This window comes from Lichenostomus cassidix, chromosome 12 (assembly GCF_008360975.1).
Source record: "Lichenostomus cassidix isolate B80296 chromosome 12, HeHo_3.0, whole genome shotgun sequence".
Lineage (NCBI taxonomy): Eukaryota > Metazoa > Chordata > Aves > Passeriformes > Meliphagidae > Lichenostomus > Lichenostomus cassidix.
The window spans coordinates 6,911,662-6,933,555 of record NC_139493.1 but is presented as its reverse complement, the minus strand read 5'-3'; the positions used below and the strand labels follow the sequence as shown (position 1 = coordinate 6,933,555).

Genomic DNA, 21,894 nt, shown 5'->3' with positions numbered 1-21,894 from the left:
TTTGTGCATTTTACTCCCCATGTGTGGCATGCATGACTCACTGCTGCTTCAGATCATTAAACTGCTGCGCCCCATGACTTTTGCAATGAACACTGCCATGTATAGATGCTGAAATATGAAAAATGAGCAGCCTTTCCTATTGAGATGAAAGTGTATGATGACATGTTGCCCTCCTCTTGTAGGATGTGCACAAAGACCTTCAGAGGGATCTAGATCCAAAAGAGGAGGAGGAAGGAAAACCAAGGACGAAACACACTAGCCCAGAAGATGCTCAGGTAGTAAGCATCACACTGATGGACTGATGAGCCAGCTAGTTTCTCTCTTCCAGGCTTTGGCACAACACAACCAATAGGGTTTCCCAGTGCTTGCAGCAAAAAGGAAGCCTGATGCTGTGCAACTTACAGAAGAATACATTGTGGATGCAAAGAGGGTGGTGGTGTTATAAAAAGCAAAATGATCCAGATTTGGAGCTGGTATTGGCATGAGAACAAGTGAGAGAAACTGAGGTCAGTTCCTGACCCCCTCAAATGCCCTGAAGGGCCCAGGGGGTGAAATCTTGGCTGTTTTCACCACAAGCAAGGATGAGGGAGCCCTGCCTCCTGGCAAGTGAGCAAGATGCAAAAACAAGGTCAAGCCTGTGGCATCTCTCTAGCTCTGAGCACAGTCAGGCTGATAGTCTGCAGGACCATGAGCAGCACAAAGCTCTGATGGATGTGCTGGGCTGTGTAGATGCAGGGTTGACTCCTGGGCTCAGCCACTGACTTGCCTGATCCCTGGCAAGGGCTAGGACAAGCCAGCTGCCCCTTCTCCACCCCAGGTACCCTAAGCAGAGAGGTTCAGCTCTCCCACACACAGAGTGCTTGTGCATATGGAAACCACACACCCAAGTGTCCACAGGCCTGGGCAATTCTTTTCCCTCCTCAAAATCCTGGCATATTTTGCTACAGCTGCTATGACGTGTCTTGGAAAGCAACACTCCACCTGACCCTGCATATTGGTCTGGCAAAATGAAAACTCTGTAAATACCAGGAATTTACCCAGCAGAAAAATTCTACAAGCTTGATGTCTGCAGGGATGAGAGAAGTCTGGAGGGAAAGGTGTTTCCTCAGTTTGACATTCTCTGCTCTCATCCTACTCTGCAGGGATCATGCTGGGATGAGCAGGAATGCATCTTCTGCACACCAACCCCACAACTAAGAGCACCCTTCAGCATCACTTGTTAGGAGAGGGAGCCACAAGCAGAGTCCTTCTGTTGCTCTCCCTTGCTATACTTTGAAGGCTTTTAGCATTTAAAAAGCCAGCAGAAGGACCTCTGCCTGCTATTTCCAAGAACTCTTTGATTAAACACAGGGACATAAATCCCTGGGAGTGCTCTCGGGTTACCACAACTCAGCCAGGCCTAGAGGCTTATCACAGCCAGTAAACACCCCATTTACAAGAGGCCAATTCCCACCTCCCAGTTTGGCTTTCTGAGAAGTGTCCTTCCTTCCCAACCCCCATTCTTTACACCTTGCACTCCCAAAGTCAGTGACCTGACAGGAATGAAGAGGATGAGGATCACTGAAATTAAAACACTGACTATAGGTTACCACACTATTTCACTTGCAGCAGCAGCAGTGCAGGGAAAGAAGGGAGGCCAAAACACACAGGCATGTGGAAGATACAAAAAAATTAAAAAGCAGCAAGCAGAGGTTTTCTGCTGTAACACTAGTTGCATAGCTGTATGTCTTGTACTGTTCTTTTCCATAAATACTGACATGAAGAAGTTAACAAATATAAAAGATGTTCAAATGCTATTGATAAGCAAAGGGCAGGTTTTCTGAATTCCTTACAACAATATACTCCACAACTGCTTTACAGAGACTATTAAAAAAAGTTAAAATCTGCTTTAATCAGAAGAATTCTTTAATATTCATCACTTTTCCTTATTTTACTTATATTTAATGATATTGCTTCTTAAATTCTGCTGAAACTATCAAGAACTCCTGTATGTTACATAACAAAGGGGCTGCAGATGATTGAGACCTTCAAGAAAAATGAGCGAAGAGGCATTTGTGTGGTTTATAATCAAATTACATTTGCAAGACAAAAGAAATTGCTCTAAATTTCAAATTAAGCAAAGTGGGTATAACTGCACAGGACATGCAGCATAGCTACGACTTAAGAGATGATTGCTTTAAATTCACATCTAACTGGCCTGCAAAGCAACCTGTTAAAAATACCATATGTTTTCCTACAGTTGAATATTCAACAGGAGACCTCTTTTTGTGTGTGCATTTCATACTTGCAAGATTTGCACCTGTAGTTCTGAGCACGTGATGCATTTGATAGACAGCTAATGGTGCTAATGAATCACTCTGATCTGGGTGTGCAATTTATTGTGTGGGGGTAAAACGTGTGTCTGCGGAAAGCAAGCTGGGTCTCAGGCTCTCAGATCCCAGTCTCTCTCCTCCATCAAGTATTGCACTTTAAAACACCCATTGACAAGTTCCCCAAGGAATTTTGTTTCTTGGGTTTGGTTGTGTCAAACACACAGGTTAACTGCTTCTGGATCTACTGATGTAAAAAGAAGCTTTATGATAATGGAAAAAGGTTTCGTTTTGAAATCAGAAACATGTGCGCAAATATTGATTTACATCAGTGCAGAAAATCTTTCCATCAAAGACTCCTGCTTTCTAGGAGAACTTATTTACTTACAAAATTGAGAGATTGGGGCGTCTATCTGGGGTACATTTCCTCCTTTAGCATTTAGCTTTTGCACTTGGGTAGGCGGCACAGGCTTGTGGGACTGGCCGGTGGCTCGGTACATGGCTTGGACCCACAGGATACGGTCCTGCTCATCGTCACTTGCAAAAATCACCGTGTCTCCTTCCTTCACAGCGTTGAAGAATGTTCTGCCGCCATCCAAACCTGGCAGGAAAGGAAGTGACAATGCAGTTTCACAGACTTTGAGGCCAGCCAGGAGATCTCCCCCGGCTTCCCACCCCGCCACCGCTCAGGTGTCTCTTCACCTAGTCCCATGCTGCTCTCAGCTCAGTCCCCTCCCCTGCACCAAACTCAGCTGCAAGACAGCCCACAGGTCCCCAGGGAGCACCCTGCACCCCAATTACCAAAGCATGCCCTAACACACTCGGATTAATTGCTTCTCTCACCTACAGCTCCATCTGTACAAGTCCCATGTGAGTTGCACCACTGGAGCCCAATTAAAAATGGGTTTTGAGTGGGAGGTTGCCCATTAGACTGCAAGCATCAGTGCTCACACTGCAGAAAAAGGTCCTTGGGTGATATCCTTATTTCTGTCTTTGCCCTGATTTGGCACCCATCTTCTCATCTCCCTGATATGAGAATTAAACTGGAATAAAGGTCTTGACAACCAGCCTGCTGTGTCTTTTCTCATCTCCTCTGTGGATACCATTACCCAGGGCATGGTGGGGATCACCCTGCTCAGCATGTTGCCCCACTGAAATAAAAGTGGTGCTCCTCCACTTGAAGAATGGTCTCATCACCAACAGGTACCTCCTGCTACCAGAGTCTTTCTGTCCCTGCCCCTTCCATGTACTGACATCCATCACAGAGAGAATGGGGCAGGCAAAAATGCTAGCTTGGTCCCATAAATATTTTCTACAATAAAGACAAGCATAGCTGCTAACCTTTTATTTAGGGACTATAATCTGAAGGCACAGGTTAGGACCATTACTCAATTTGAGCATTCAGCTCACAATCAAATTTCATTGGGATTTAAGTGTTGAATTCACTTAGACTCCCCAGAAGAGATGAGTCTTTCCCTCCTCTGGTGCAACTCCTAGCTCAGTTCCTCAGATCTATTTATAGTAAAGTCATGCATAGCTAATGATCAGTATAAACACAAACATATTTAGAATAATGCTGATCACAGTTCAGCTGCAGGCAGGGAGGAGGAGAGGGAGGACTCCCTTTGGGAGTGGCAAGTGCAGCACCCCCAGGAGCCGCTAGCCCCGTACCTGGCTGCGGGTCGGTGTAGTCCACAGTGTATCCGTCGAGCTGCAGCAGCTCTTGAGGTTCAGCTTTTTTCTCCCGGTAGCTGCACATAGCAAATGTATATTGACTAACCTGAGGAGAATCACAAAGCTAAGATGGCACCGGGTGACCACCACAAGGCAATCCAAAGCGCTTACGAACGCCGCATGCCGACGGCGTGTTTGCAGGGGCCAAGGGTGGTGGGGTAATTGTGATGGTCATTGCCCATTAGAGACAGAATAAACTTTTTACCAGGCTTTTGCAAAGCCCTCTCTTAGCACACCCTGCTGCGGCACGCATCTAATTCTCCGCATCAGTACATACAGCGGTTTAATTTCCTCCAAAAGAGGAAGCTCCACGGCTTAAAACCCTCTATCATTCATCCCCAGACAAGTGCAAGAGTGACACCCTGTCACAAACAATGTGAGCTAAATTGCTAGGTGCCAGTCATATTAAAGCAATCTTAAGATCCCACTGATCTCGGCAGTTGTTGTCATCAGTGCTGTAAATGGCAGCTCTCACTCCTCTGAGGTACCATCTGCATGACACGATACATTCAATGTCAAGCTCTTGACGGAAGCCGACTCAGCTGCGGGGCTCTGCCAGGCTCCCGAATCGCCTTCAGGAGCCCATCAGGCCACATCAAGACCCCGCAGTACTCGGCGTGCTGCGATCTGGATGGTCGGCGAGAAGCTCATCCAGGGAGGAGAGGATTCTCCGAGCCCCAGGCTAGGAACTCACAGGGAAATTTACTGTCAAATGATTTCAAATGACTTTGTTAAGGTTGTGTCACATCCTGGACGCCTGACGTAATTTTATTCGTCTGGACATTTTCTTGACCTCTGGAGGAAACTTTAAAACTCTGGTGGGTGGCAATGAATCGTGCACGTCATTTTTTGGAAGTTGGGAGAGATCCTGAAAGATGGGAGCATGGCTGGGCTGAGAGGTTTTTGCCTTCAAGCTCCAGCCAAACTGCTCGGTGACAAAGACACATGCAGCACTTATTTTGGTGGCATCTCTCACTAATAAAATGTCATTTATTGAAGTCGGGGGACCCGTCTATTGGCACAGCGTCTCCCAGCCGCCGCTCGGTTTATTGCTGCCCTCTATGGGCTTTGCTCGCTGCCAGCCTGCTCCAGCAGCCCTGCCTGCACCGAGCCTTCCTCCAGGAACAGCTCCAAAAGCCACCTAAGAATAAACCCTATCATTAACACATTTGTGGGAGTAAGACTAAAAGCGATGCTTTAAGCATCTTGCATCCTCCTTAAAACTACCAGCGCTGACGGAAGATTGACAAGTAGCAGACCAATAGCAGGAGCACACCAGTGCATATTCCCTGCTCTGAACTTTGCATGCCTACCATCGTACCGGCAACACAAAAATTAAAAAGATTAACACGAAGAAATCTAAAAATAACCCAGTGCCCCACAGCACAACATTCAGACTCCTGTGGTGTTCATTCAGTCATACTTGCAGTATATTGCTGCCATCTCCTGGAGAAACTCTGGAATGTGCTTTATTTATGGGAAAATCCTGGAGATCTTGTCTAAGAAGTAAGGATTTGATTTCTCTGTGTTAGGCAGCCTGAACTTCAGGGACTGCATGATAAATTCAATTTCTGAAATGAGTCAGTGCTAACCTATGCTGACACTGGTTGAAAACCTTAATACCACTAATGCCTTTTTGCTTCTCCTGTATGGTCTACAGCATCAGGTAAAATTCATGCAGTTGTCAGAACTGCTGTTCTCTGATCCTAAACATGAGGTCTGAATTTCGGGCTTTTCTTTATATACAAGTAATTCCACTCCTCTTTAGACCCAGAAAATATTCTTCTGCCCTGTCAATAAGACAACCACAGCAATACAGTGGTAACGTACAGAAAAAGGCATTTCAGAGCTCGTATTTCTCATGTTAAAGGTTATAAAAGACAGGTATAGACAGTAGGCTCTAGTGGAGCCATCCTGGGACAGAGGCAAAGCAAACTGGTCTCTCCTGTTAGGATGCACAGGATTTCCTTGAAAGAAGCTGCTTTACACTGTCATCTGAAGAGACCTTTAAGAGAAACAGGTGGGTCTGTAACACGCAGTGAGCCTGGGCTCATCCAGGTTCACATCCCACTTCTTCTCTACTTACACATCTCAAAGGAGAAGCCCAAGCTCAGAAGGGCCACAAAGCCTGCTGGCAGAAGTAAGGATCAGGTTGGACAGAGGACAAAGCTATTGATGGCCTCTGAAAGAGGTGCCAACTGTGCCATGCAGAGTGCCTGCACCTAAACAACTCAAAGCTACTGACTTCAAGGACTGGCAGACCAGCCTTGTGCCTGCTGCCGAGAGCATTTACTGCTTGGGGTCAGAGAGAAGCTGGTGCCATGGCTACCAATGTGGCTCCTTCCGTTTACAAGCAGTGGTAAAGCCAAGCTCAAGAAAATAAGATTCCAGAAAGCTCAGTATGTCACAGTTGTGCTTTGCTGCTGAACAGCACTGTAGGGTCAAGAGGAGATTGCACTTGCCTTTCATCAGTCCTCCAAAATATTGTGCTTTACAGAGCCTGCTTTCTGTAAAGCTCAGAAGTGGCCAGACAAGTGAAACAGTTAATAGCAGAAATTAATCTTACAGCCTGCTGAGTTCACACTGAACCATAGCTGAGTATGAGAGCGAGCGAGCAGATGGGATGGGCAAGATGAATGGTTTGAGTAATTGGAAAAAACACAGCTACAGAGAGGAAACTGAAGGAAGACAGAGGAGAAATCTCTGCCCAGTGAGGGACAAACTCTCAAAGCAGCTGGGATTTCATCCAGGGACTCGATGAGGGCCAAGAAAGGAGCATCTAAGGAAGCTGAACTGAGAGAAACTAAAAGAAAGGAACTAATCCAAGGCAGCCCTGGCTGGTTCATTACAAAAAAGGGAAAACGCTTTGAGAAATAATTTGAGACAAAAGAACATAAGGAAAAGAAAGTGGGGGGAAAAGAGAAAAAGACAAAGAAATTCAGGAAAGGGGAGGCAGACAGCAGGAGACAAATGCCAAAGTTCACTATTCCCAAGCTGCTAAATTAAATCTGACTTTCTTGGCACTTGACCATATTCTGTCACCAGCTATATAATCCATCTGATTAATAAATACAGCAGATATGCATTAACCAGTCCTGACTTTGTCCTTGTTTCTCCACCAGAGACTCCTGCTCTAGCAAGCACTGCTTTCCCCAGGATCCTGCTCAAACCTGTTAATTGTCATGCCTCACACTCTGAGCTCAGTCATTCGCTCCCCCTTTCTCACTGTTGACACAACACCGCCCTACTTGGGTTAAATTCTTAAATGGACCTTTCCCAGATTAACAGCATGCATTTTGTCCCAAGGGAGAGAAACCGTGCGAAGATACTGCCAGCTGTAATACAGCTTTCCACTTTGATGGGAGACTCTTGTCCTCTGGTTGCAGCTGTATGTTGCCTCCCGAGCCCTATCCTGACACAAATGAGCAGAGGAAATGATCTAGGTTAGAGAAACAAAATGCGAAAACAACAGTTTTCACATCTCAGCACATCCATTCAGCTCTAAAAATCTGCACATATAGCAGTTGTCTCAGCTTCTCTCCTCAAGCAGGTGTGTGTGCTCTCCTGGGCCAGGGCTGTGTGGTGGGAATTCATCCTGTGTGAGTATGGACAGGACTTGCAGGACCTACTGCAGCCAGGTGTAACAGGCTGTATCAGTTTATCCAACAGCTTCCAGGCATTTTGCATGTATCATCACACACCATGTTTCTCAAGAATCACCACCTATGCCTAGTTCTCAGCAAGGGTCTAAGAGAAAACATTTTTTAATATGATTTTGGGGATCAACTATGGGTCATTTACCTCAGCTTGAAGACCACAGTCTAGGACTGCTGGTGTACCACACTGCAATTCTGCTGAATTATTTTCAAATTCTGGGTGCTATGCAGAGTTGCTGAACACTTAATTTCATTTTATCCCGAGTCAGCTGAGTTTTGCTAAAAGCAGGAACTGTCACTGTTAGTCTAAATTATACTGAGTTTAGGGAGTCTGTCACTAGAACAATAGATCCAGGCGTAGACACTGCAACTGGTTTTAATCTGCAGAGAGTTGATCTGGTTCCAACAACATTCTGCAAACACCATCAGACACAATCAGCTGAAAACTGCTTCAAGCTACTCAGCAGACATGTCATCCAGGTACTATGGAGTGTTACTTCCCATATGCTGCCAGAGCACAGAAATGGGGTTATGACAAGAGATGAGCAGATTCAGTCTGAAATCTCAGTGTAATTAATTCATTTGCCTTTAAGAATCATTATAAGAAATTTCCTATTGCAAAGCCAGCAAACCCACCAGAACCAACCATGGTGTTGTTGCCACTACAGCACATTAGACCTTGCAAAGAATTAATACAAGCTCTGTCAGCTATCAAAAATCCCAGTTTTTGCATGAGGGTCTAATTGGCAAACTGGCTGAAATTTGTATGCTGTGCTCAAGCAGCTGCTACAGCAACTCAGGAAACATTTACAACATCTGCAATGGATGTACATTTTCTTTCCTAACCAGTCACAGAGAACTTTGCCCTAAATAGCTCAATTGCTTTTGCTTACCACTGCCACTGGCATTACTGCTGCCTTTACGAAGCATTTTCCTCGCTTGTGATGCTGCGGACCATTTCCATCCAAGCTCAGGGCCATATTCTGCCATCATTTTCACACTGCATATCTCAGGATTTAAAATTAGGCAAGTAACGAGTCTCTGCCATGTAATTTACATCTAATCAGTATTCTGCTCTTCTGCTGCTCATCTCAAAGGGTGTCTACGAGAAGGGTGGGCAGTGTGCAGAGAGGACTGCGATTCATTCGGAAGGGAAAACTAACCCCTCTTAATGCATGGATCCGTGCTGGAGCAGCACACACACCGGCTCTGCCAGCCATGTCATGCCATAAACCTTCCCCAAGGGGTTGGGCCAAGTCCACCCAGCAAGGCAGGTGCTGGAGAGTTGAGGCTCAGGTCTAGAAATGACACAAAGGAACTGCTCACACCCACTACACCCAAACAAATCACTTCACTCCTGTATAACCCTTGCAGTTACACAGACACAGAAGGTGCGAGGGATTATTCCACCCAAATTACAAGGCAGCTATTGCTCCTTTCCCCTTCTCTCCAGGGCTTACACAAGCCAAGTAGCAGTGGAAGCGCTTCCAGCAGAGCTGCTTTTTCTCCATACGCGCGCAAAGCCTCCGTTCATGGCGGCGAGGCATCGCTGACACAAAAGAGACAAACTGCCATCAACACCTTCCTCCTTGGTGCCGCCCATGCAGTTTGGCACCTTTGTGCCTTGTTTAAATAGTTATGAAGAGTCTGAGTATTTATTACCACGAATTTCTTAACTACTGGTACCAGAAGGCGGAGGGGTACCACCCGATAGCACTGAAGGATCCAAGGCTGTGTCCATCTGAAATGGGGAAAGAGGGGCAGGAGAGAGCATAAGACCATGAGGAGGAGGCTGGTCTGCAAACAACAGGAGAGGAGACAGAGCTGCAATAGAAGATGCTACAGGTAAGGGGCAGAGACAAGGGATCAGAAAAGAAATGTTTAGTTATTCCTCCAAACAACCTTGCCCTCCTGGCAGTGTCACGGACTGACCAGACCACTAAATCCCAAATGGACTTTATGCTTTGGGCTCCATCTCTCAGCTCTGGTGCAGGCAGGAGCCTGGTGTGGAGGAAGCTCCTGAAAGAGGGGCTGCTCCTTGTCCATTCTCTGTAACAGAGCCAGCTCACCTTCCTGTGGGGGTTATTTTCTGCCTGTGGTTCAGCAGAGTTCAGAGCATCCTGGACATCAACACCTTTACTGCCAATCCCTGTTCGTATCAGCACCCATCCTTTGCATTGCATGAAAAGCAAATGACAAACATACGGACAGCAAAGTATTTTTATTCCATCTTTATTGCCTGCTGACATGTTCAATATGCTCAAACTACATCTGAGGGACTGCATAGAGAGTGTTTCTTGTTTATATTTGATGTACGGCAGAACACTTTACATTGCACCAAATGTTGAGCAAACGGTAACATAACAGAGAAGCTGCAGTGGCAGCTGGAATTTCTGAGGTGGGCTACAGAGACTCTCTGGGGGCAAAAGTCTGCTCATCTTATTCAAATGAATTGCTTTTCTGGCCAAATTCTGCTCTGATATGCCAACTGACGAATACAGACCTAGTAACATGAGAAAACATGGAATAACTCTCAGAGCTTCAATTCCACAGCAAGCTGAAGAATATATAGCAGCTGAAAACCAGAGAAGCAACTGCAACCACACTGAACGGCCAGAAGGCTCCCTGAGCATGACAAGGGAATCCATGCCCAAACCTGCAAACCCTTACACAGAGGAGTATCAATGGAGTTATTTATGGGAGAAATGAGGTTAGGAAAAATTACTCTCTCCTTTGGAGAATCCCTGTTCACAGGGGAAAAAAGAACTGAGAACTTGGTCTAATAGGACTGAACTGTCTCTCAGGGAAAAGCAATACCAGTTGCTCTACAGGTGATCATGGACTGCCACAGCACTTTTAACTTCATTTCAGAACAGAATAAAGGAAACATACAGAGAAAAGCAATCCTTCAATCTCTGCCCAAGAACAGGGTTAGTACACAATGTTCCCAAAAGGGAAAGGCAGATAAAGGCATGCCCTGTGGCTGCTCTACACCACATTCCCGCTCTCTGTGGCCATTTTTACCCCACGTGGAGTACAAAATGAGCACCTAAACTGTCTCTGCTGATCATGCCTGGTTGTTGGACTAGGTGCTCAATGGGTCTCTCCAAATAGCCTCCTACTCACATGATTCCCACATATCACAAATCCCCTTTACTTCCCAAGGACGGATTTTCTTATCTGCCCCATAGTTTCATGCTATGGAAGCCAGCAATGATGGATAAATGGGGAATGAATACAATTAAGCTACCTGCTAAGACAGTTGAACTTGGAGCAATAATTAACACAAAACAAAGGAAGCAGCTTACACCAGGTGATTTAAGACCAGAGAAATCAGGTGTCAAGGTGGAAGATGGACTGCCTGGACTCCTGCCCTTACCAGCACAGGACAGACAGCACACAAGCACGCTCCAGATGTGGAATCTGGTGCACCTGGTTTATACCATCTCTTTTCTTACACTTTTCCCCTCTACAGCAGACCTGCCATCTGCTTCATCAGCAGGAGGATTTTACCCTCTGACCAGGGATCACTTTGGATCTGTGCTGGCACAAGATCTCAGTTGGATCCCATGTTATTCCATCAGGGCATCTCTGTGTTGCTTTCACAGAAAACCCTGAATAAAAGTTTTATTCCCACTCTTGGAGGAGAGTCCAGAGAGAAGGGAGAGAGAGGTGATCCCAAGAGGACTCTGTGACTTTCTCAGGTTGGTGTGAAGATGGATCATACACACTGGGGCCACACACCTCTGTGTCCAGTGCAGTGGCTTCACCTGCACTTGGAAAGTGAGGGAAGATCTAACACAGCAAGAACTAACCAGATCCTTTTAGGTTACAGAAGACATCTGCCTGCTCCCTTGAAATTCTTAACAGTCTACTGAAACTGGGAGGGCAGAAAGTGAAAAAAAGGAAAAAGGGAAAAAGGAAGATATTGCAAAATGATGATTGCAAAATGATCAGTGAGACTTGTAGACAATGAGAAGCAGTAAGCAATGTGAAGGCGAGATAAATGTCAATAATGATTTGATGCTGACTCTGATATAGTCAGTGATGAAACTTCTCTAGATTCAAATGGGCTCCAAATTTAACCTGGAGGCTCAAAAGGGAGCCCAGCAACCTCCAGCCAAGACAGATTGAGCTTCCTCCTTTACTCATTAATTCCTAACTAAAATTGATTCTCTATTTTATCAAGCATTCAAGTACAGATAGAAGTCTGCAACTGGGATATCCTTGAGAACATGCATACATTTAGAAAAAAAACCATGATTAACAGACATCCTATGCAGAACCACAGCTCAGCATCAATCACACGGCACTGAAAATGGCCAGAGGACAGACTTAAATATTTCATGTTGTGATTCAAGATCACTTCTAGTTACATCTGTTACCTGGACTAGGACAAAGAATCGTTTCTTCCATCTCTTCCAAACATTTTTACCAATGGCCCATAAATACCTAGGAGAAAAGAACAGGTGAATTCAGTACACAAATGTTCATTGGTTGTTCTCTTGCTTTTCAGTGTACTTTCTTTACACTTAGTAACTGAAGTTAATGCATAAGCAGGAATAATTACAAGACTCTCAAGCTCAGCAGCATTCATGAATGGGTTCATTTCTAGCCTTAACGAATTACATGCGAAGAAAGAGACATAAAAACCTTACAGAGTCCTAATGTTACACAGTATTAATTCTCTCTTTCCCTTTGTCTTTCACAACTTGCTCAGAATTTGAAGCCCTTTAGCACCAGTGAATAGCTACAACATGGTTGGATAAGCAAAGAATTCATTTGCAATGGAAGAATTAAGGGAGAGAAACCCTAAATCTGCTTTAGCCTTCATAACACCATTTGGCTGAGGGAAGCTGTCAGAGGGACACTTCCTACATCAAACCCAGTACCTAGGATCTCAATATCCACTGGACTGACTAAACCAGGACATTTCACTGAGCATCTCTAAGATAAAATCCGAGAAACTGCTTGGCTATAGATAATTCAAGCAAACGGGATAATTTCTGAGGAGGAATGAATTTACTGTTTTTCTACAAAGGAAGAATTAACTTTTAAAATTAATGTCAAAATAAGCATTTAATCTCTGTGATGAATTGGCCACTGTGATACTGTAACACAAACACTGGTAAAACTAGTGGCAGCACCAGGCTAGTAATAAACATAAGGATATTATTCAGCATTAATATGTTTTATGTATCATTATAATTACTTTAGTTCTGGCTCAATAAACAGAAAAAAGACTTCACTTTTGGTTATGTAAGGGGTTCCTTATGCCAGAAGAGATCCAGCATATTCTTGGTGAATGTTTAAGCCACAAAAGTCCAAGTCATGCTGATGTGTACTTTGAGTCCTTGGCTAGGCCAAGAAAAGGGTAATAAGTGTCCCTTTAGCTATTGCTGCTAACATCCACAGAAAGATAATCTCAGTTCTGGTAGCAAGAAGTATAAATCTCAGAGTTTTAAGCAGCATCATGTGAATCAAATGTTAGTTGAAGAAAGCTTGAGCACAGCCCTGCTATCAGCTGAGATCAAGGAAATAAACAGGACAGGGGAATCTGTCCTCTCTGGCTTTGGTGCTTGTGATCGTGGTGAAAAAATTAAACTTCATGTAAGACTCCTGGCTCTGATCTCATCAGCAGAGAAGACAGGAGGAGAAGGGATTAGAAAAGCTGACTGATCTAAATCACCTAATAATGGACAGAACTTAACAAAACATTATAAAAATAAAAGGGAAACAAAGTCACTTTTTTTAGCACCAAAAACAGACTGGAGGAGAGTCATTTCAAACAGTCAGTTTCCTGGACAGTTTCAATTTTTTAGCACATCCTCAGCTCTGAAGAGCAATCAGAGGGAAGCCTTGCCAATGGCCTTAGCTAGATCTTTCCACAGATGATCTAAATTTTAACTGTATGAAGGTACAAGTGGTCAGTGATCCCTCTGGCCCCAGATCCTCTGACACTCACTCCGGGAGGGGAGAGATGTCCCTTTTTACCTTCCAAATCACTAGTCCTACTCCAGGCAAGTGCTGTTTAATTATGTTGTCTATCTCAGTATAAATAATACCAGTCACACTGGGGCTCATTTCAAGTGGAAGGTGCACTGTGATTTTGGCTTTGAGAAATCAATATAGGAGACACAGATAAATCAGAAAATTGTATTATTCTCAGTAAGAGAGTCTGGCAGTCGACCTATTATTTCCTCACAGAAAAAACATAACTAGGAACTTCCTGAGGAAAACTGTTTAAAATTTAAACCATTTGGCTCATATGCATTAAAAAAGACTATGCTAAGAATATGGAAAGTGCACTTTAAATGACTAAACTAATGCCATTTTTATATTTATCTTTCTGCTTCACCTCCTGTGAACTTGAGAAAAAGAGTTTCTCTTTCAGAATCTTTAAAAAGCGAAATTTCCTAATGCACATTCAAAACAAAGTAAGTTCAGGTTGAGACAAGTGTTTACCCAGAGTGCTTCATGTTCTGAGGCTTATCCATTCTCACAGCAAGCTTAATTTTCAGGTCTTGATCCGGGCAGTTTTTGGAAACAGTCATTTTGTGCCACTCTGACTGCTTTGGGCTATTAGGAGTAGGGTGGAGAACAACCTGTACGAATTAAAACAAACAATGTTAAAGGGAAAAGTTATTCACAAAATGGGGTTTAATGTGCAACAGAAATACATCAGATGGCCTAGTTTTGTCCTAGAAGTCAGTCTATGTGAATAGTCACATCAGTGAGGAGGGCTTTTTATTGCTCTTTTATTAAAGTACAACTTATTATTTTGAGATTAGGATTCTTCGGCTCCTCTATCAGCTCATGGGGCTGTGCAGACAGAACTGCATCATCAGCTCCTATCATTCCAGGATGGTATGTCTCACTGAGCTACAACAGCAGATGAAATCTGCATCCCACCTCATGACATGAGTGGCTGCAGGACTCTGCTTCCATTTCATGCAGCAGGAAATGCTGGGAGGGTCTCCTGGGGCACATCCACACAACACCAGTGACTGCAGATGAACACCAGTGCAAGCACTTGGCTCACAGAAACTGAAAGCTCCAAGAGGTGAATAGCCTTTCCTGATCATAGCTGTGCTTTTCCCACTTATCCATTACCATTTCAAAGCAGAGCAGCTCCCCCAGGGAGTAAGATATAAAACTACACCACACCCACCGTCTTCTCCTGGTATTTCCTTATGTGACCTCTGAGGTGACCCAACCCCCTTCCTCCTACACCTGTTCCCCTTCTGATGCTTTCCCTCTCAGAGGTGACTTTGCCTGGAGTTTCCACTTTGCTGTAGTGAGATGAATCTCCTTTAAATCCATTAACCTTTAGGCAAGCAAATTGTTTCACAATTTTTACAAATGGCAGCATTCACCCTCATTAATTTACATGCTGCCATCACTCATTTCTTGCTCATGCTTAGTCTGTGGTCCTGCCAAACTCCAGCCCAGACTATAATCTTGTATTCCTCTGCTCTTCAACTTTGCTGCTGAGTCAACAACCTAGGGGCTGTTTTCCACCAAAATATCATTGATGCTATTACCCTCTGATGAATGACTCTAAAATGGATTTTATTGCCTCCTCTAAAGCCTGAGGTAAACATCAGTAGATTCTCAACTTTACCCTTATCCATTAACATTATTTATCACTTCTTTTATCAAATTGCTTTCTCTGGCAGGAATCTGAAGCTGTTATTAGTCACACAGATAACTGAGTAGTACTGCATCACTTGGAAAAAAACACATTTAAGTAAATCCTGAAGATGAGAAGCAAGTTCTCCACATGAGGCAGGGGGTGTTAGAAACATGATGGACCCAAACTCTGAGCAGTATCCAAGGAACTGCTTGGCAGTTCATGCAAGCACATATACTTGTGCTAAACTGCATCTCTTAGAGGGTCAGCAGCCACTCAGGCTGTTTGGGATGCTCTCTACTTTGATTTCTAACTCTTTTTTCATCAAAAGACACAACCTTTTCTCAGCGGTGTTGCAATTCACAGCTCTTCCCCTCCTTGCCCTCAGTAGATGAAGTACTGGCATAGCTGAAACCCACGGGAGCCCTGCCACTGGCTTCAATAGGGTCAGGATGTATTCCCATGCCTTCAGCTGCCCATCCAGCAGTGTAGGGCTTGGGAGCATTTTCCAGCTCTCCCTTGGATAAAAGTGGCGAGCTGAGGAGAGGCGGCTGGGTGCCAACTTAACACTAGCAATAGAAAGTGGGCTTTGTACCCGCCTGGCAGAGCACAAAGCCACTGCTCAAAGGGCAGCTGAGCAGGGGTGTTTTGTGTATAAAACCTGCTTCCCTCCTCTCTCCGTGCAGGCAGGTTCCTGCCCACTCCAACAGCTAAACCAGGGGCTTAACACACTCCCGGTTTCATTATTACATTAAAGAAGAAATCTTGATGCAGCCTGGGCAGACACGCGTCATCTCTCGGCCGCTCTGGGCACACCGAGCATCCCTTTGAAGTTCGGCCGACTGAAAGCGCTGGTGGCCACAGGCCAGGGGGAATCTCTGCCAGCTCCCCACACTTGCCACTGCTGGCCCCTGTCCTTCAGCCTGCAGAAACTCAGGGCTGAGGGATGGTTTCCCGCTGGACTGGGAATTAAAGCACATTGGTAGGGCTGGCTCATCAGCATTTCAGGGCAAGAGGGGTTGCTTTGGGTGCTGACATCTTTCTCAGAACAACATGCACAGCTAATTGCTTCCCAAGACCAGCAAAGTCAGCACTGCTCATGGCTGCCAGTGGAAACAAGACTTACAAAGCAAGAGGGGCTGCACTGAGTGTAACCACTCAGGGGAAAATCCCTGAATGGCAGCGTGGCTGGCTGGGTGAAAAGCTCTGCTCAGCATGCCACAGCGGATAAAGGCAGGGTGCCAGGCTGTTTGAAGTAGGAGGTTTTGAAAATAATCCTGACAATATTATGATGCTGTGCAGCAAAACAATTGTGGATCTTCAGATGTACTACTGCAGCCTAGAGGGGTCATCCTCTTTGTCAAAGAAGGAGGACACAGAGAAAGGAAAGATCAAGGTGCAGATGAGGCGAGTCTGAAGGGGCTGTGACTCTCTTTGAAGAGTAGATTGAGAGGAGAAAAGAAGGGGTAGCTTTGCTTTTCTCTGTCTCAAGTGCAAGAACAAAGTATGCTTCATGAACATGAAAACACAATTAAAATGAACATGAATTACATGAGACAAAATTGCATACAGCACTCTCCACCATAAAGTTATAGATTAAATCAACAGCTCACTAGGACCTGGAAGAATGTTCAGCACTAGCATGAATGAGATTAACACAAACCCACGGTAATTAGGAAAAATGTTGAATGGACACAGACTCTTCCTTGCCAAGGCACAAACAGCCATAGAGTTTGCAAGAAACATCCCAGCAGGTTAGTCCAGAACTGGAAATACTGTACTTGGGCTTGCAACAGGATCAGTGGCTTTCCTGACCATGGGTTTCTTGGCCATAGCCATGAGCTGTGACACAGGAGGTGCCAAGTCCTCTTACCCTGAACTGATTTTCATGGAGTCTTCATCATACTGATCTCACCCTGAGGAGCTGTGTAAGGCATGGCAGGGAGTTTGCTGCCACTTATGCCTAGGGCCAGCACAAATTATACAGCTACACAAAATCCATGGAGACAAGTCAGTTGTCCCAAGGCCACAGAAAAGTGCCATCCACATATATTCTGGAGCTGTGGGCTGCAGTGATCAAGGACCACCAGTCCCAGGGCACTGTTTCAGGGACCACAGGTGAGGGGCAGTGATGGGGTGGAAATACGTGCTCTGTGGCCAATACCCCAGGAATCTGAGCTCTTTGCTATTAACACCATTGATGGGAGCAATGAACCCTCAGTGCAGCCCCACTGAAGCAACCAGCTCAGCCACTATCTGTCCCCAGGGAAGCCAGGACTCCAAGCAGGGAGTACTCCAGTCAGTGCTTTCAAAAGCTCAAACTGTGCACCGACTGCTCAGCAGATATGAGAGAAGCTTAGCGCACCCTTGCCAAATAAATCTCCTCTTTTTGCTTCAGCATAATCCCCTTTTCTGCCTCAGGAATGTCCATTTCCGCAAGCAACTTCTAAGGCTTTCCGGACTGCCAATACTGCACACAAGATCCTCTGCCTTTGCTCAGAGCAGGCACAGCCAGCTGAAATGCTGCCATTAAAAACTCACAACAAAGACAGCATGCGAGATGCACTCCTTTCCAGCAGTGCAGAGCTTGCTTTCTTTCCCTCTCCTGAAGCTTGGCAAAAAAGCAGAGCATGTTGTGCTCCAAAGATATTTCTGTACAGGAGAGATTTCTCTAGAAAAGCAGGGCCAGAAGGAAACATTATTAAACTCAAAATCTCCTTACCCTCCCAAGCTCTTTGTCCTCCAGAGCCAGCACTCCTGTGCTCTCCGTGAACAGCTTCACCTTCACTGCAGGAAGCGCGTGGGTTGTCGTGAAGTCTCCTTGGGTGCCCCAGCTGTGAAAAGAAGGACAGAGGGTGCTCAGCTCAGCTGGCAGGTCAGCAGCAACACTGCTTGGCCATGAAATAGTTAACCCAAAATGTGTCTGACACAAGCCAAAGTGGTTGGGTTGTGTGAGTGACAAGGGCATTAATTATCTTCTTTGGGAAATGTGGGACAGATGTTTGGAAAACCCATGATGATTCTTGGGGGAAAAAAGAGAGCATTTGGGAGCAGCATGAAACCAAGTTTAAGAGAACTTTTTTATTTAGAAAGAACAATATGTCTCCTGCAGCGCCAGCCTGTGTAGTCACAAGAGAAGTAGAGGATTGAAGACATCTGCACCCAGGACATCTGTAATCACTCATACCTCTGCTCCTCTCTTGGCCAATTAACCTCTCCTTTCCTGCTGAGAATTAGGTTTGCTTTTTCTGAAGAAACTGCATTTTAACCTGGGTTGTCTTTCAAGTCTCAGCCCAACCCAAGTTTAAGTTCAAGCCATTATGTCTGGAGTAATCTTAAGTTTGCTGGGATGGCAGAGCAGGACACCAGCTCCTTGTGGGTGGGACTGCCATGGCCAGGAAGATGCCACCTTTCCAACTAAACAATGAACCACTGTCTACCTTTTGTACTCCTTGAGTCATTCCATGGCTTGGAAAGGTGTGCTATGGAGGCTCAATTATCCACAGCCTCTAGACATGCATGTCTCTAGAGCACATCTACAGGTTTCTGCAACCACAAATTGCCCAAGTGTGCAGAGAACATGAACTCATTCAGTGTGGGACCCTGCCAAGAGCAACACCTCTGAGTGATGTGGTGGAACACACACTGCAACCAAGAATGCTGCAAGTCAGAGATTATTCCATATCTCACTAACCACCTCTATTCACCCTCATTCTGCTAATGACACTTTCTCACTATAGGCTGTCCTCAAACTAGATCCTCTGCTGAAAAAAGGCAGCTCCTTTGAAAAGGCTCAGAAGATGTAATCCAGTGAAAAGATGTTCCTCAAAGACAAACACCAAGCAGCAGGTTTGGCATTTGGAAAGTTATCAGAAAAAATAATTCACTCCCCCTTGTGCTCTAGGAGTATGGGTTTATGCTTTGCTCCCCACTGAGCAAATCTTGTCCAACCGAGCTTGGCAGATGAGCATGTTCAGTGCAGAGCTGATTAACTAATTCGGGTTCCTCATCAGCTTAGCTCTGAAGCTTCCTCTCCTGGTGTCACTGTTTCATGTTTCATTTTTTATGACGATGCATCAAACTGCCACCAGTGCCAGAGAAAATTATTTGCAGCACTATAGGTCCAGTCAGGTCCTTTATATTATATCTTCTTCATGTGTGAGGCATCAGCTACCTTATAAATGTTTTAAGTGTAAGAACCAAGAAATGACTTTATGTTCTAATCAGGGTTTCAGGTTGCAGGCTATGTTTTCTCTCAAAAAAACTGTGTTGTCACCAGGAGGGAAAGTAGGAAAGTTATCTTGCTTTGGGTAAGAGGCAAAAGTAAGGAAATATCCAACCTTACAGTGTGTATTTTGACAGCATCTGCTTTATAGAACTCATATCTCTGTTTACTATTAAAAAGCTCTTATTTGCTGAAGCATTCCCAGACCATATGTTATCAACAAATGTTACTAACCAAATACAAACAGTAATTTTCATTAGGTTTCCTTCATGGGAACAACATTAACCACAAAGAGAATAAATGCTTCAAATGACAGCAAACATACATAGCAAACCCTTGACAAAACTGGTGCTTACATATTCATACCCCCAAAAGCCCTGAAAAGCTCTGCGCCAACAAATGGAGACCATCAAAAGTTGAGTTTTGTGCTGGTTGGAACCCGTGGTGATGTCATTAGTTGCCATAGTGATGCTCAGCATAAGGCCATAATTCATGTCACTGAAACATCATTTGTATTCAATCTGAGTGCCCAGCTTATCTGGGCTGTGTATTAAATTATTGTTCAGAAAATTAGCTCTGGACAGTAGCTAGGTATTAGGATCTTCTGGGGGACAAACAGTGTGATGGTTTCATTTCCATATTTAATCATTAAGCAGGTTATCACTGCAGGAGTTCATTTGTTGGGAAAGTGCATTGGGACCCATTGTGGACAAATACCATGAAGTAGCCATGCTATCTTGTCCCCCTACAACAGAGCTCATGCTGACACTTGAAAGCAATAAAACATCTGCAAATGAGGGCAAATAAATGTCATTCTGCCCAAAAGGATACATACATATAGATGGATACATATGTGTGTACATACACCACAAGAAAGCTACACAAGCAGAAAAATCCTGAGAGTACTTTCTCAATCAGGACCATACTAACTATCTGAATCCTGCCTGAACCCCTCAGCCCAGCATTCCCTATTGCCCAGTGCATCCCAATGTCAGGAACTGATAAAGAAATGCTGCCGGGCATAGAGAATTTACTAGAATCATCACCGTATTTTTGGCATCTGTGCTGAATCATTGCTATCACCAGGATCTACTTTTGTCTCCAGGGTTTCTACTTAGGCATCAAACCTGGGATGAGCAGCTAAACTCTTCTGGCTGCAAAGTGCCAGAGGATGAGAAACCCCCCAAGTGCTAACGTGACAGATGCTGTCCCTTGTTTCATCTTTTACAAGCAAAATAAGGAGATTATCACAGTAGACTTTGTGTCTACAGATTCACCTTGAGGTGACTGTTTGGTCACAGTTACTGACCAAACAGCCTAAAGTGCAGAGATTTTATCCTGAATGGAACATAAAATAACACATATCCAGAGGGTGTGAATGGCCAACAAAACCCTGTAAGGATCCCTGTCCTTACTGCACTCATATATCACATAAACCAAACTGGAGGGTCTCTGACTCCAGCTGCTTTTCTTCACAATATCCCACTTATGTGACCTAATGCACAATTTTCTCAGCTGTCCATGAGAAACACTCATTTAGCCATTTGTGTTCAACTCTAGTATGTAAGTTCCTCTAAAGGCAATTTTAGCACCCAGGACCTTCCTAATAGTGAACATTCACATTTAATACCCAGGAAAATTCAGCAGCAGTGCCTGTCCCCTCCCAAGCCAGGAACATGTCCTTGGGAAGGCAGGACATGGCAGGCAGCTGCTTCCATCCCTGCAGGGTCACCAAAACCAGCAGCAGCATCACCTGCCCTCCTGCACAGCTAGCTGGTTGTGCACAAGAGCACACATGTCCAGCTGAAAGGCCTTAAATATATGTGACCATATCTGGGACAACACTTGCAAGGCCATCTTAGCCTCTCCTGCTGTCCCCTGCAGCCAGAGTAGGATCTGGTGAGGATGCAATGACTGGCCAGTTTGGCTGCCTCCCCTCCTTGTACAGTGCTGGTGGAGAAGGTTGTGCTTCATTAACTTCTCTTCATTCACAACCCTCATCTCTACTCTTCTGGCATGTCTGTGTCCCTCCTGGTGCACTTGCAGCTTGGTCTCCAAAGTGACCCATCTGGTGAAGAGAAGCTCATCAAGAGGGCAGCACAGACAGAAGCCTGACAGACACTTCCTGGGCTGGGTGACTGCTTCACCTTGTGTGGTGCGATGTTTTTAATCCAGCCCTGGTTTCTCAGCTTTCTGTGGTGCCCAGCCATGGTGCCTGCTGGATCTAGATCCTGGTCTGAGCATGGAGAGTTCAGATCCCACTTTATTGCTGGAGACTGGAATGCTACATACAGCCTTGATTTAGTTCTTCCAGAAATCCTGACTAACAAATGATGG

General features: G+C 44.9%; 1 protein-coding gene across 17 annotated transcripts in view; it reads right to left on the bottom strand.

Annotated features, from left to right (window-relative positions):
• CADPS (calcium dependent secretion activator) overlaps positions 1 to 21,894 on the bottom strand; it is a 205,285-nt gene that overhangs the window by 94,163 nt on the left and 89,228 nt on the right. For all 17 annotated transcript variants that reach the window (XM_085072396.1, XM_085072395.1, XM_085072398.1 and 14 more), the window contains exons 7-11: positions 18,055 to 18,166; positions 14,165 to 14,304; positions 12,085 to 12,151; positions 3,981 to 4,089; positions 2,698 to 2,910 (exon numbers count right to left, since the gene is read on the bottom strand). In XM_085072396.1, the coding sequence (XP_084928522.1) occupies positions 2,698 to 2,910; positions 3,981 to 4,089; positions 12,085 to 12,151; positions 14,165 to 14,304; positions 18,055 to 18,166 (641 nt within the window). The remainder of the gene's footprint in view (positions 1 to 2,697; positions 2,911 to 3,980; positions 4,090 to 12,084; positions 12,152 to 14,164; positions 14,305 to 18,054; positions 18,167 to 21,894) is intronic.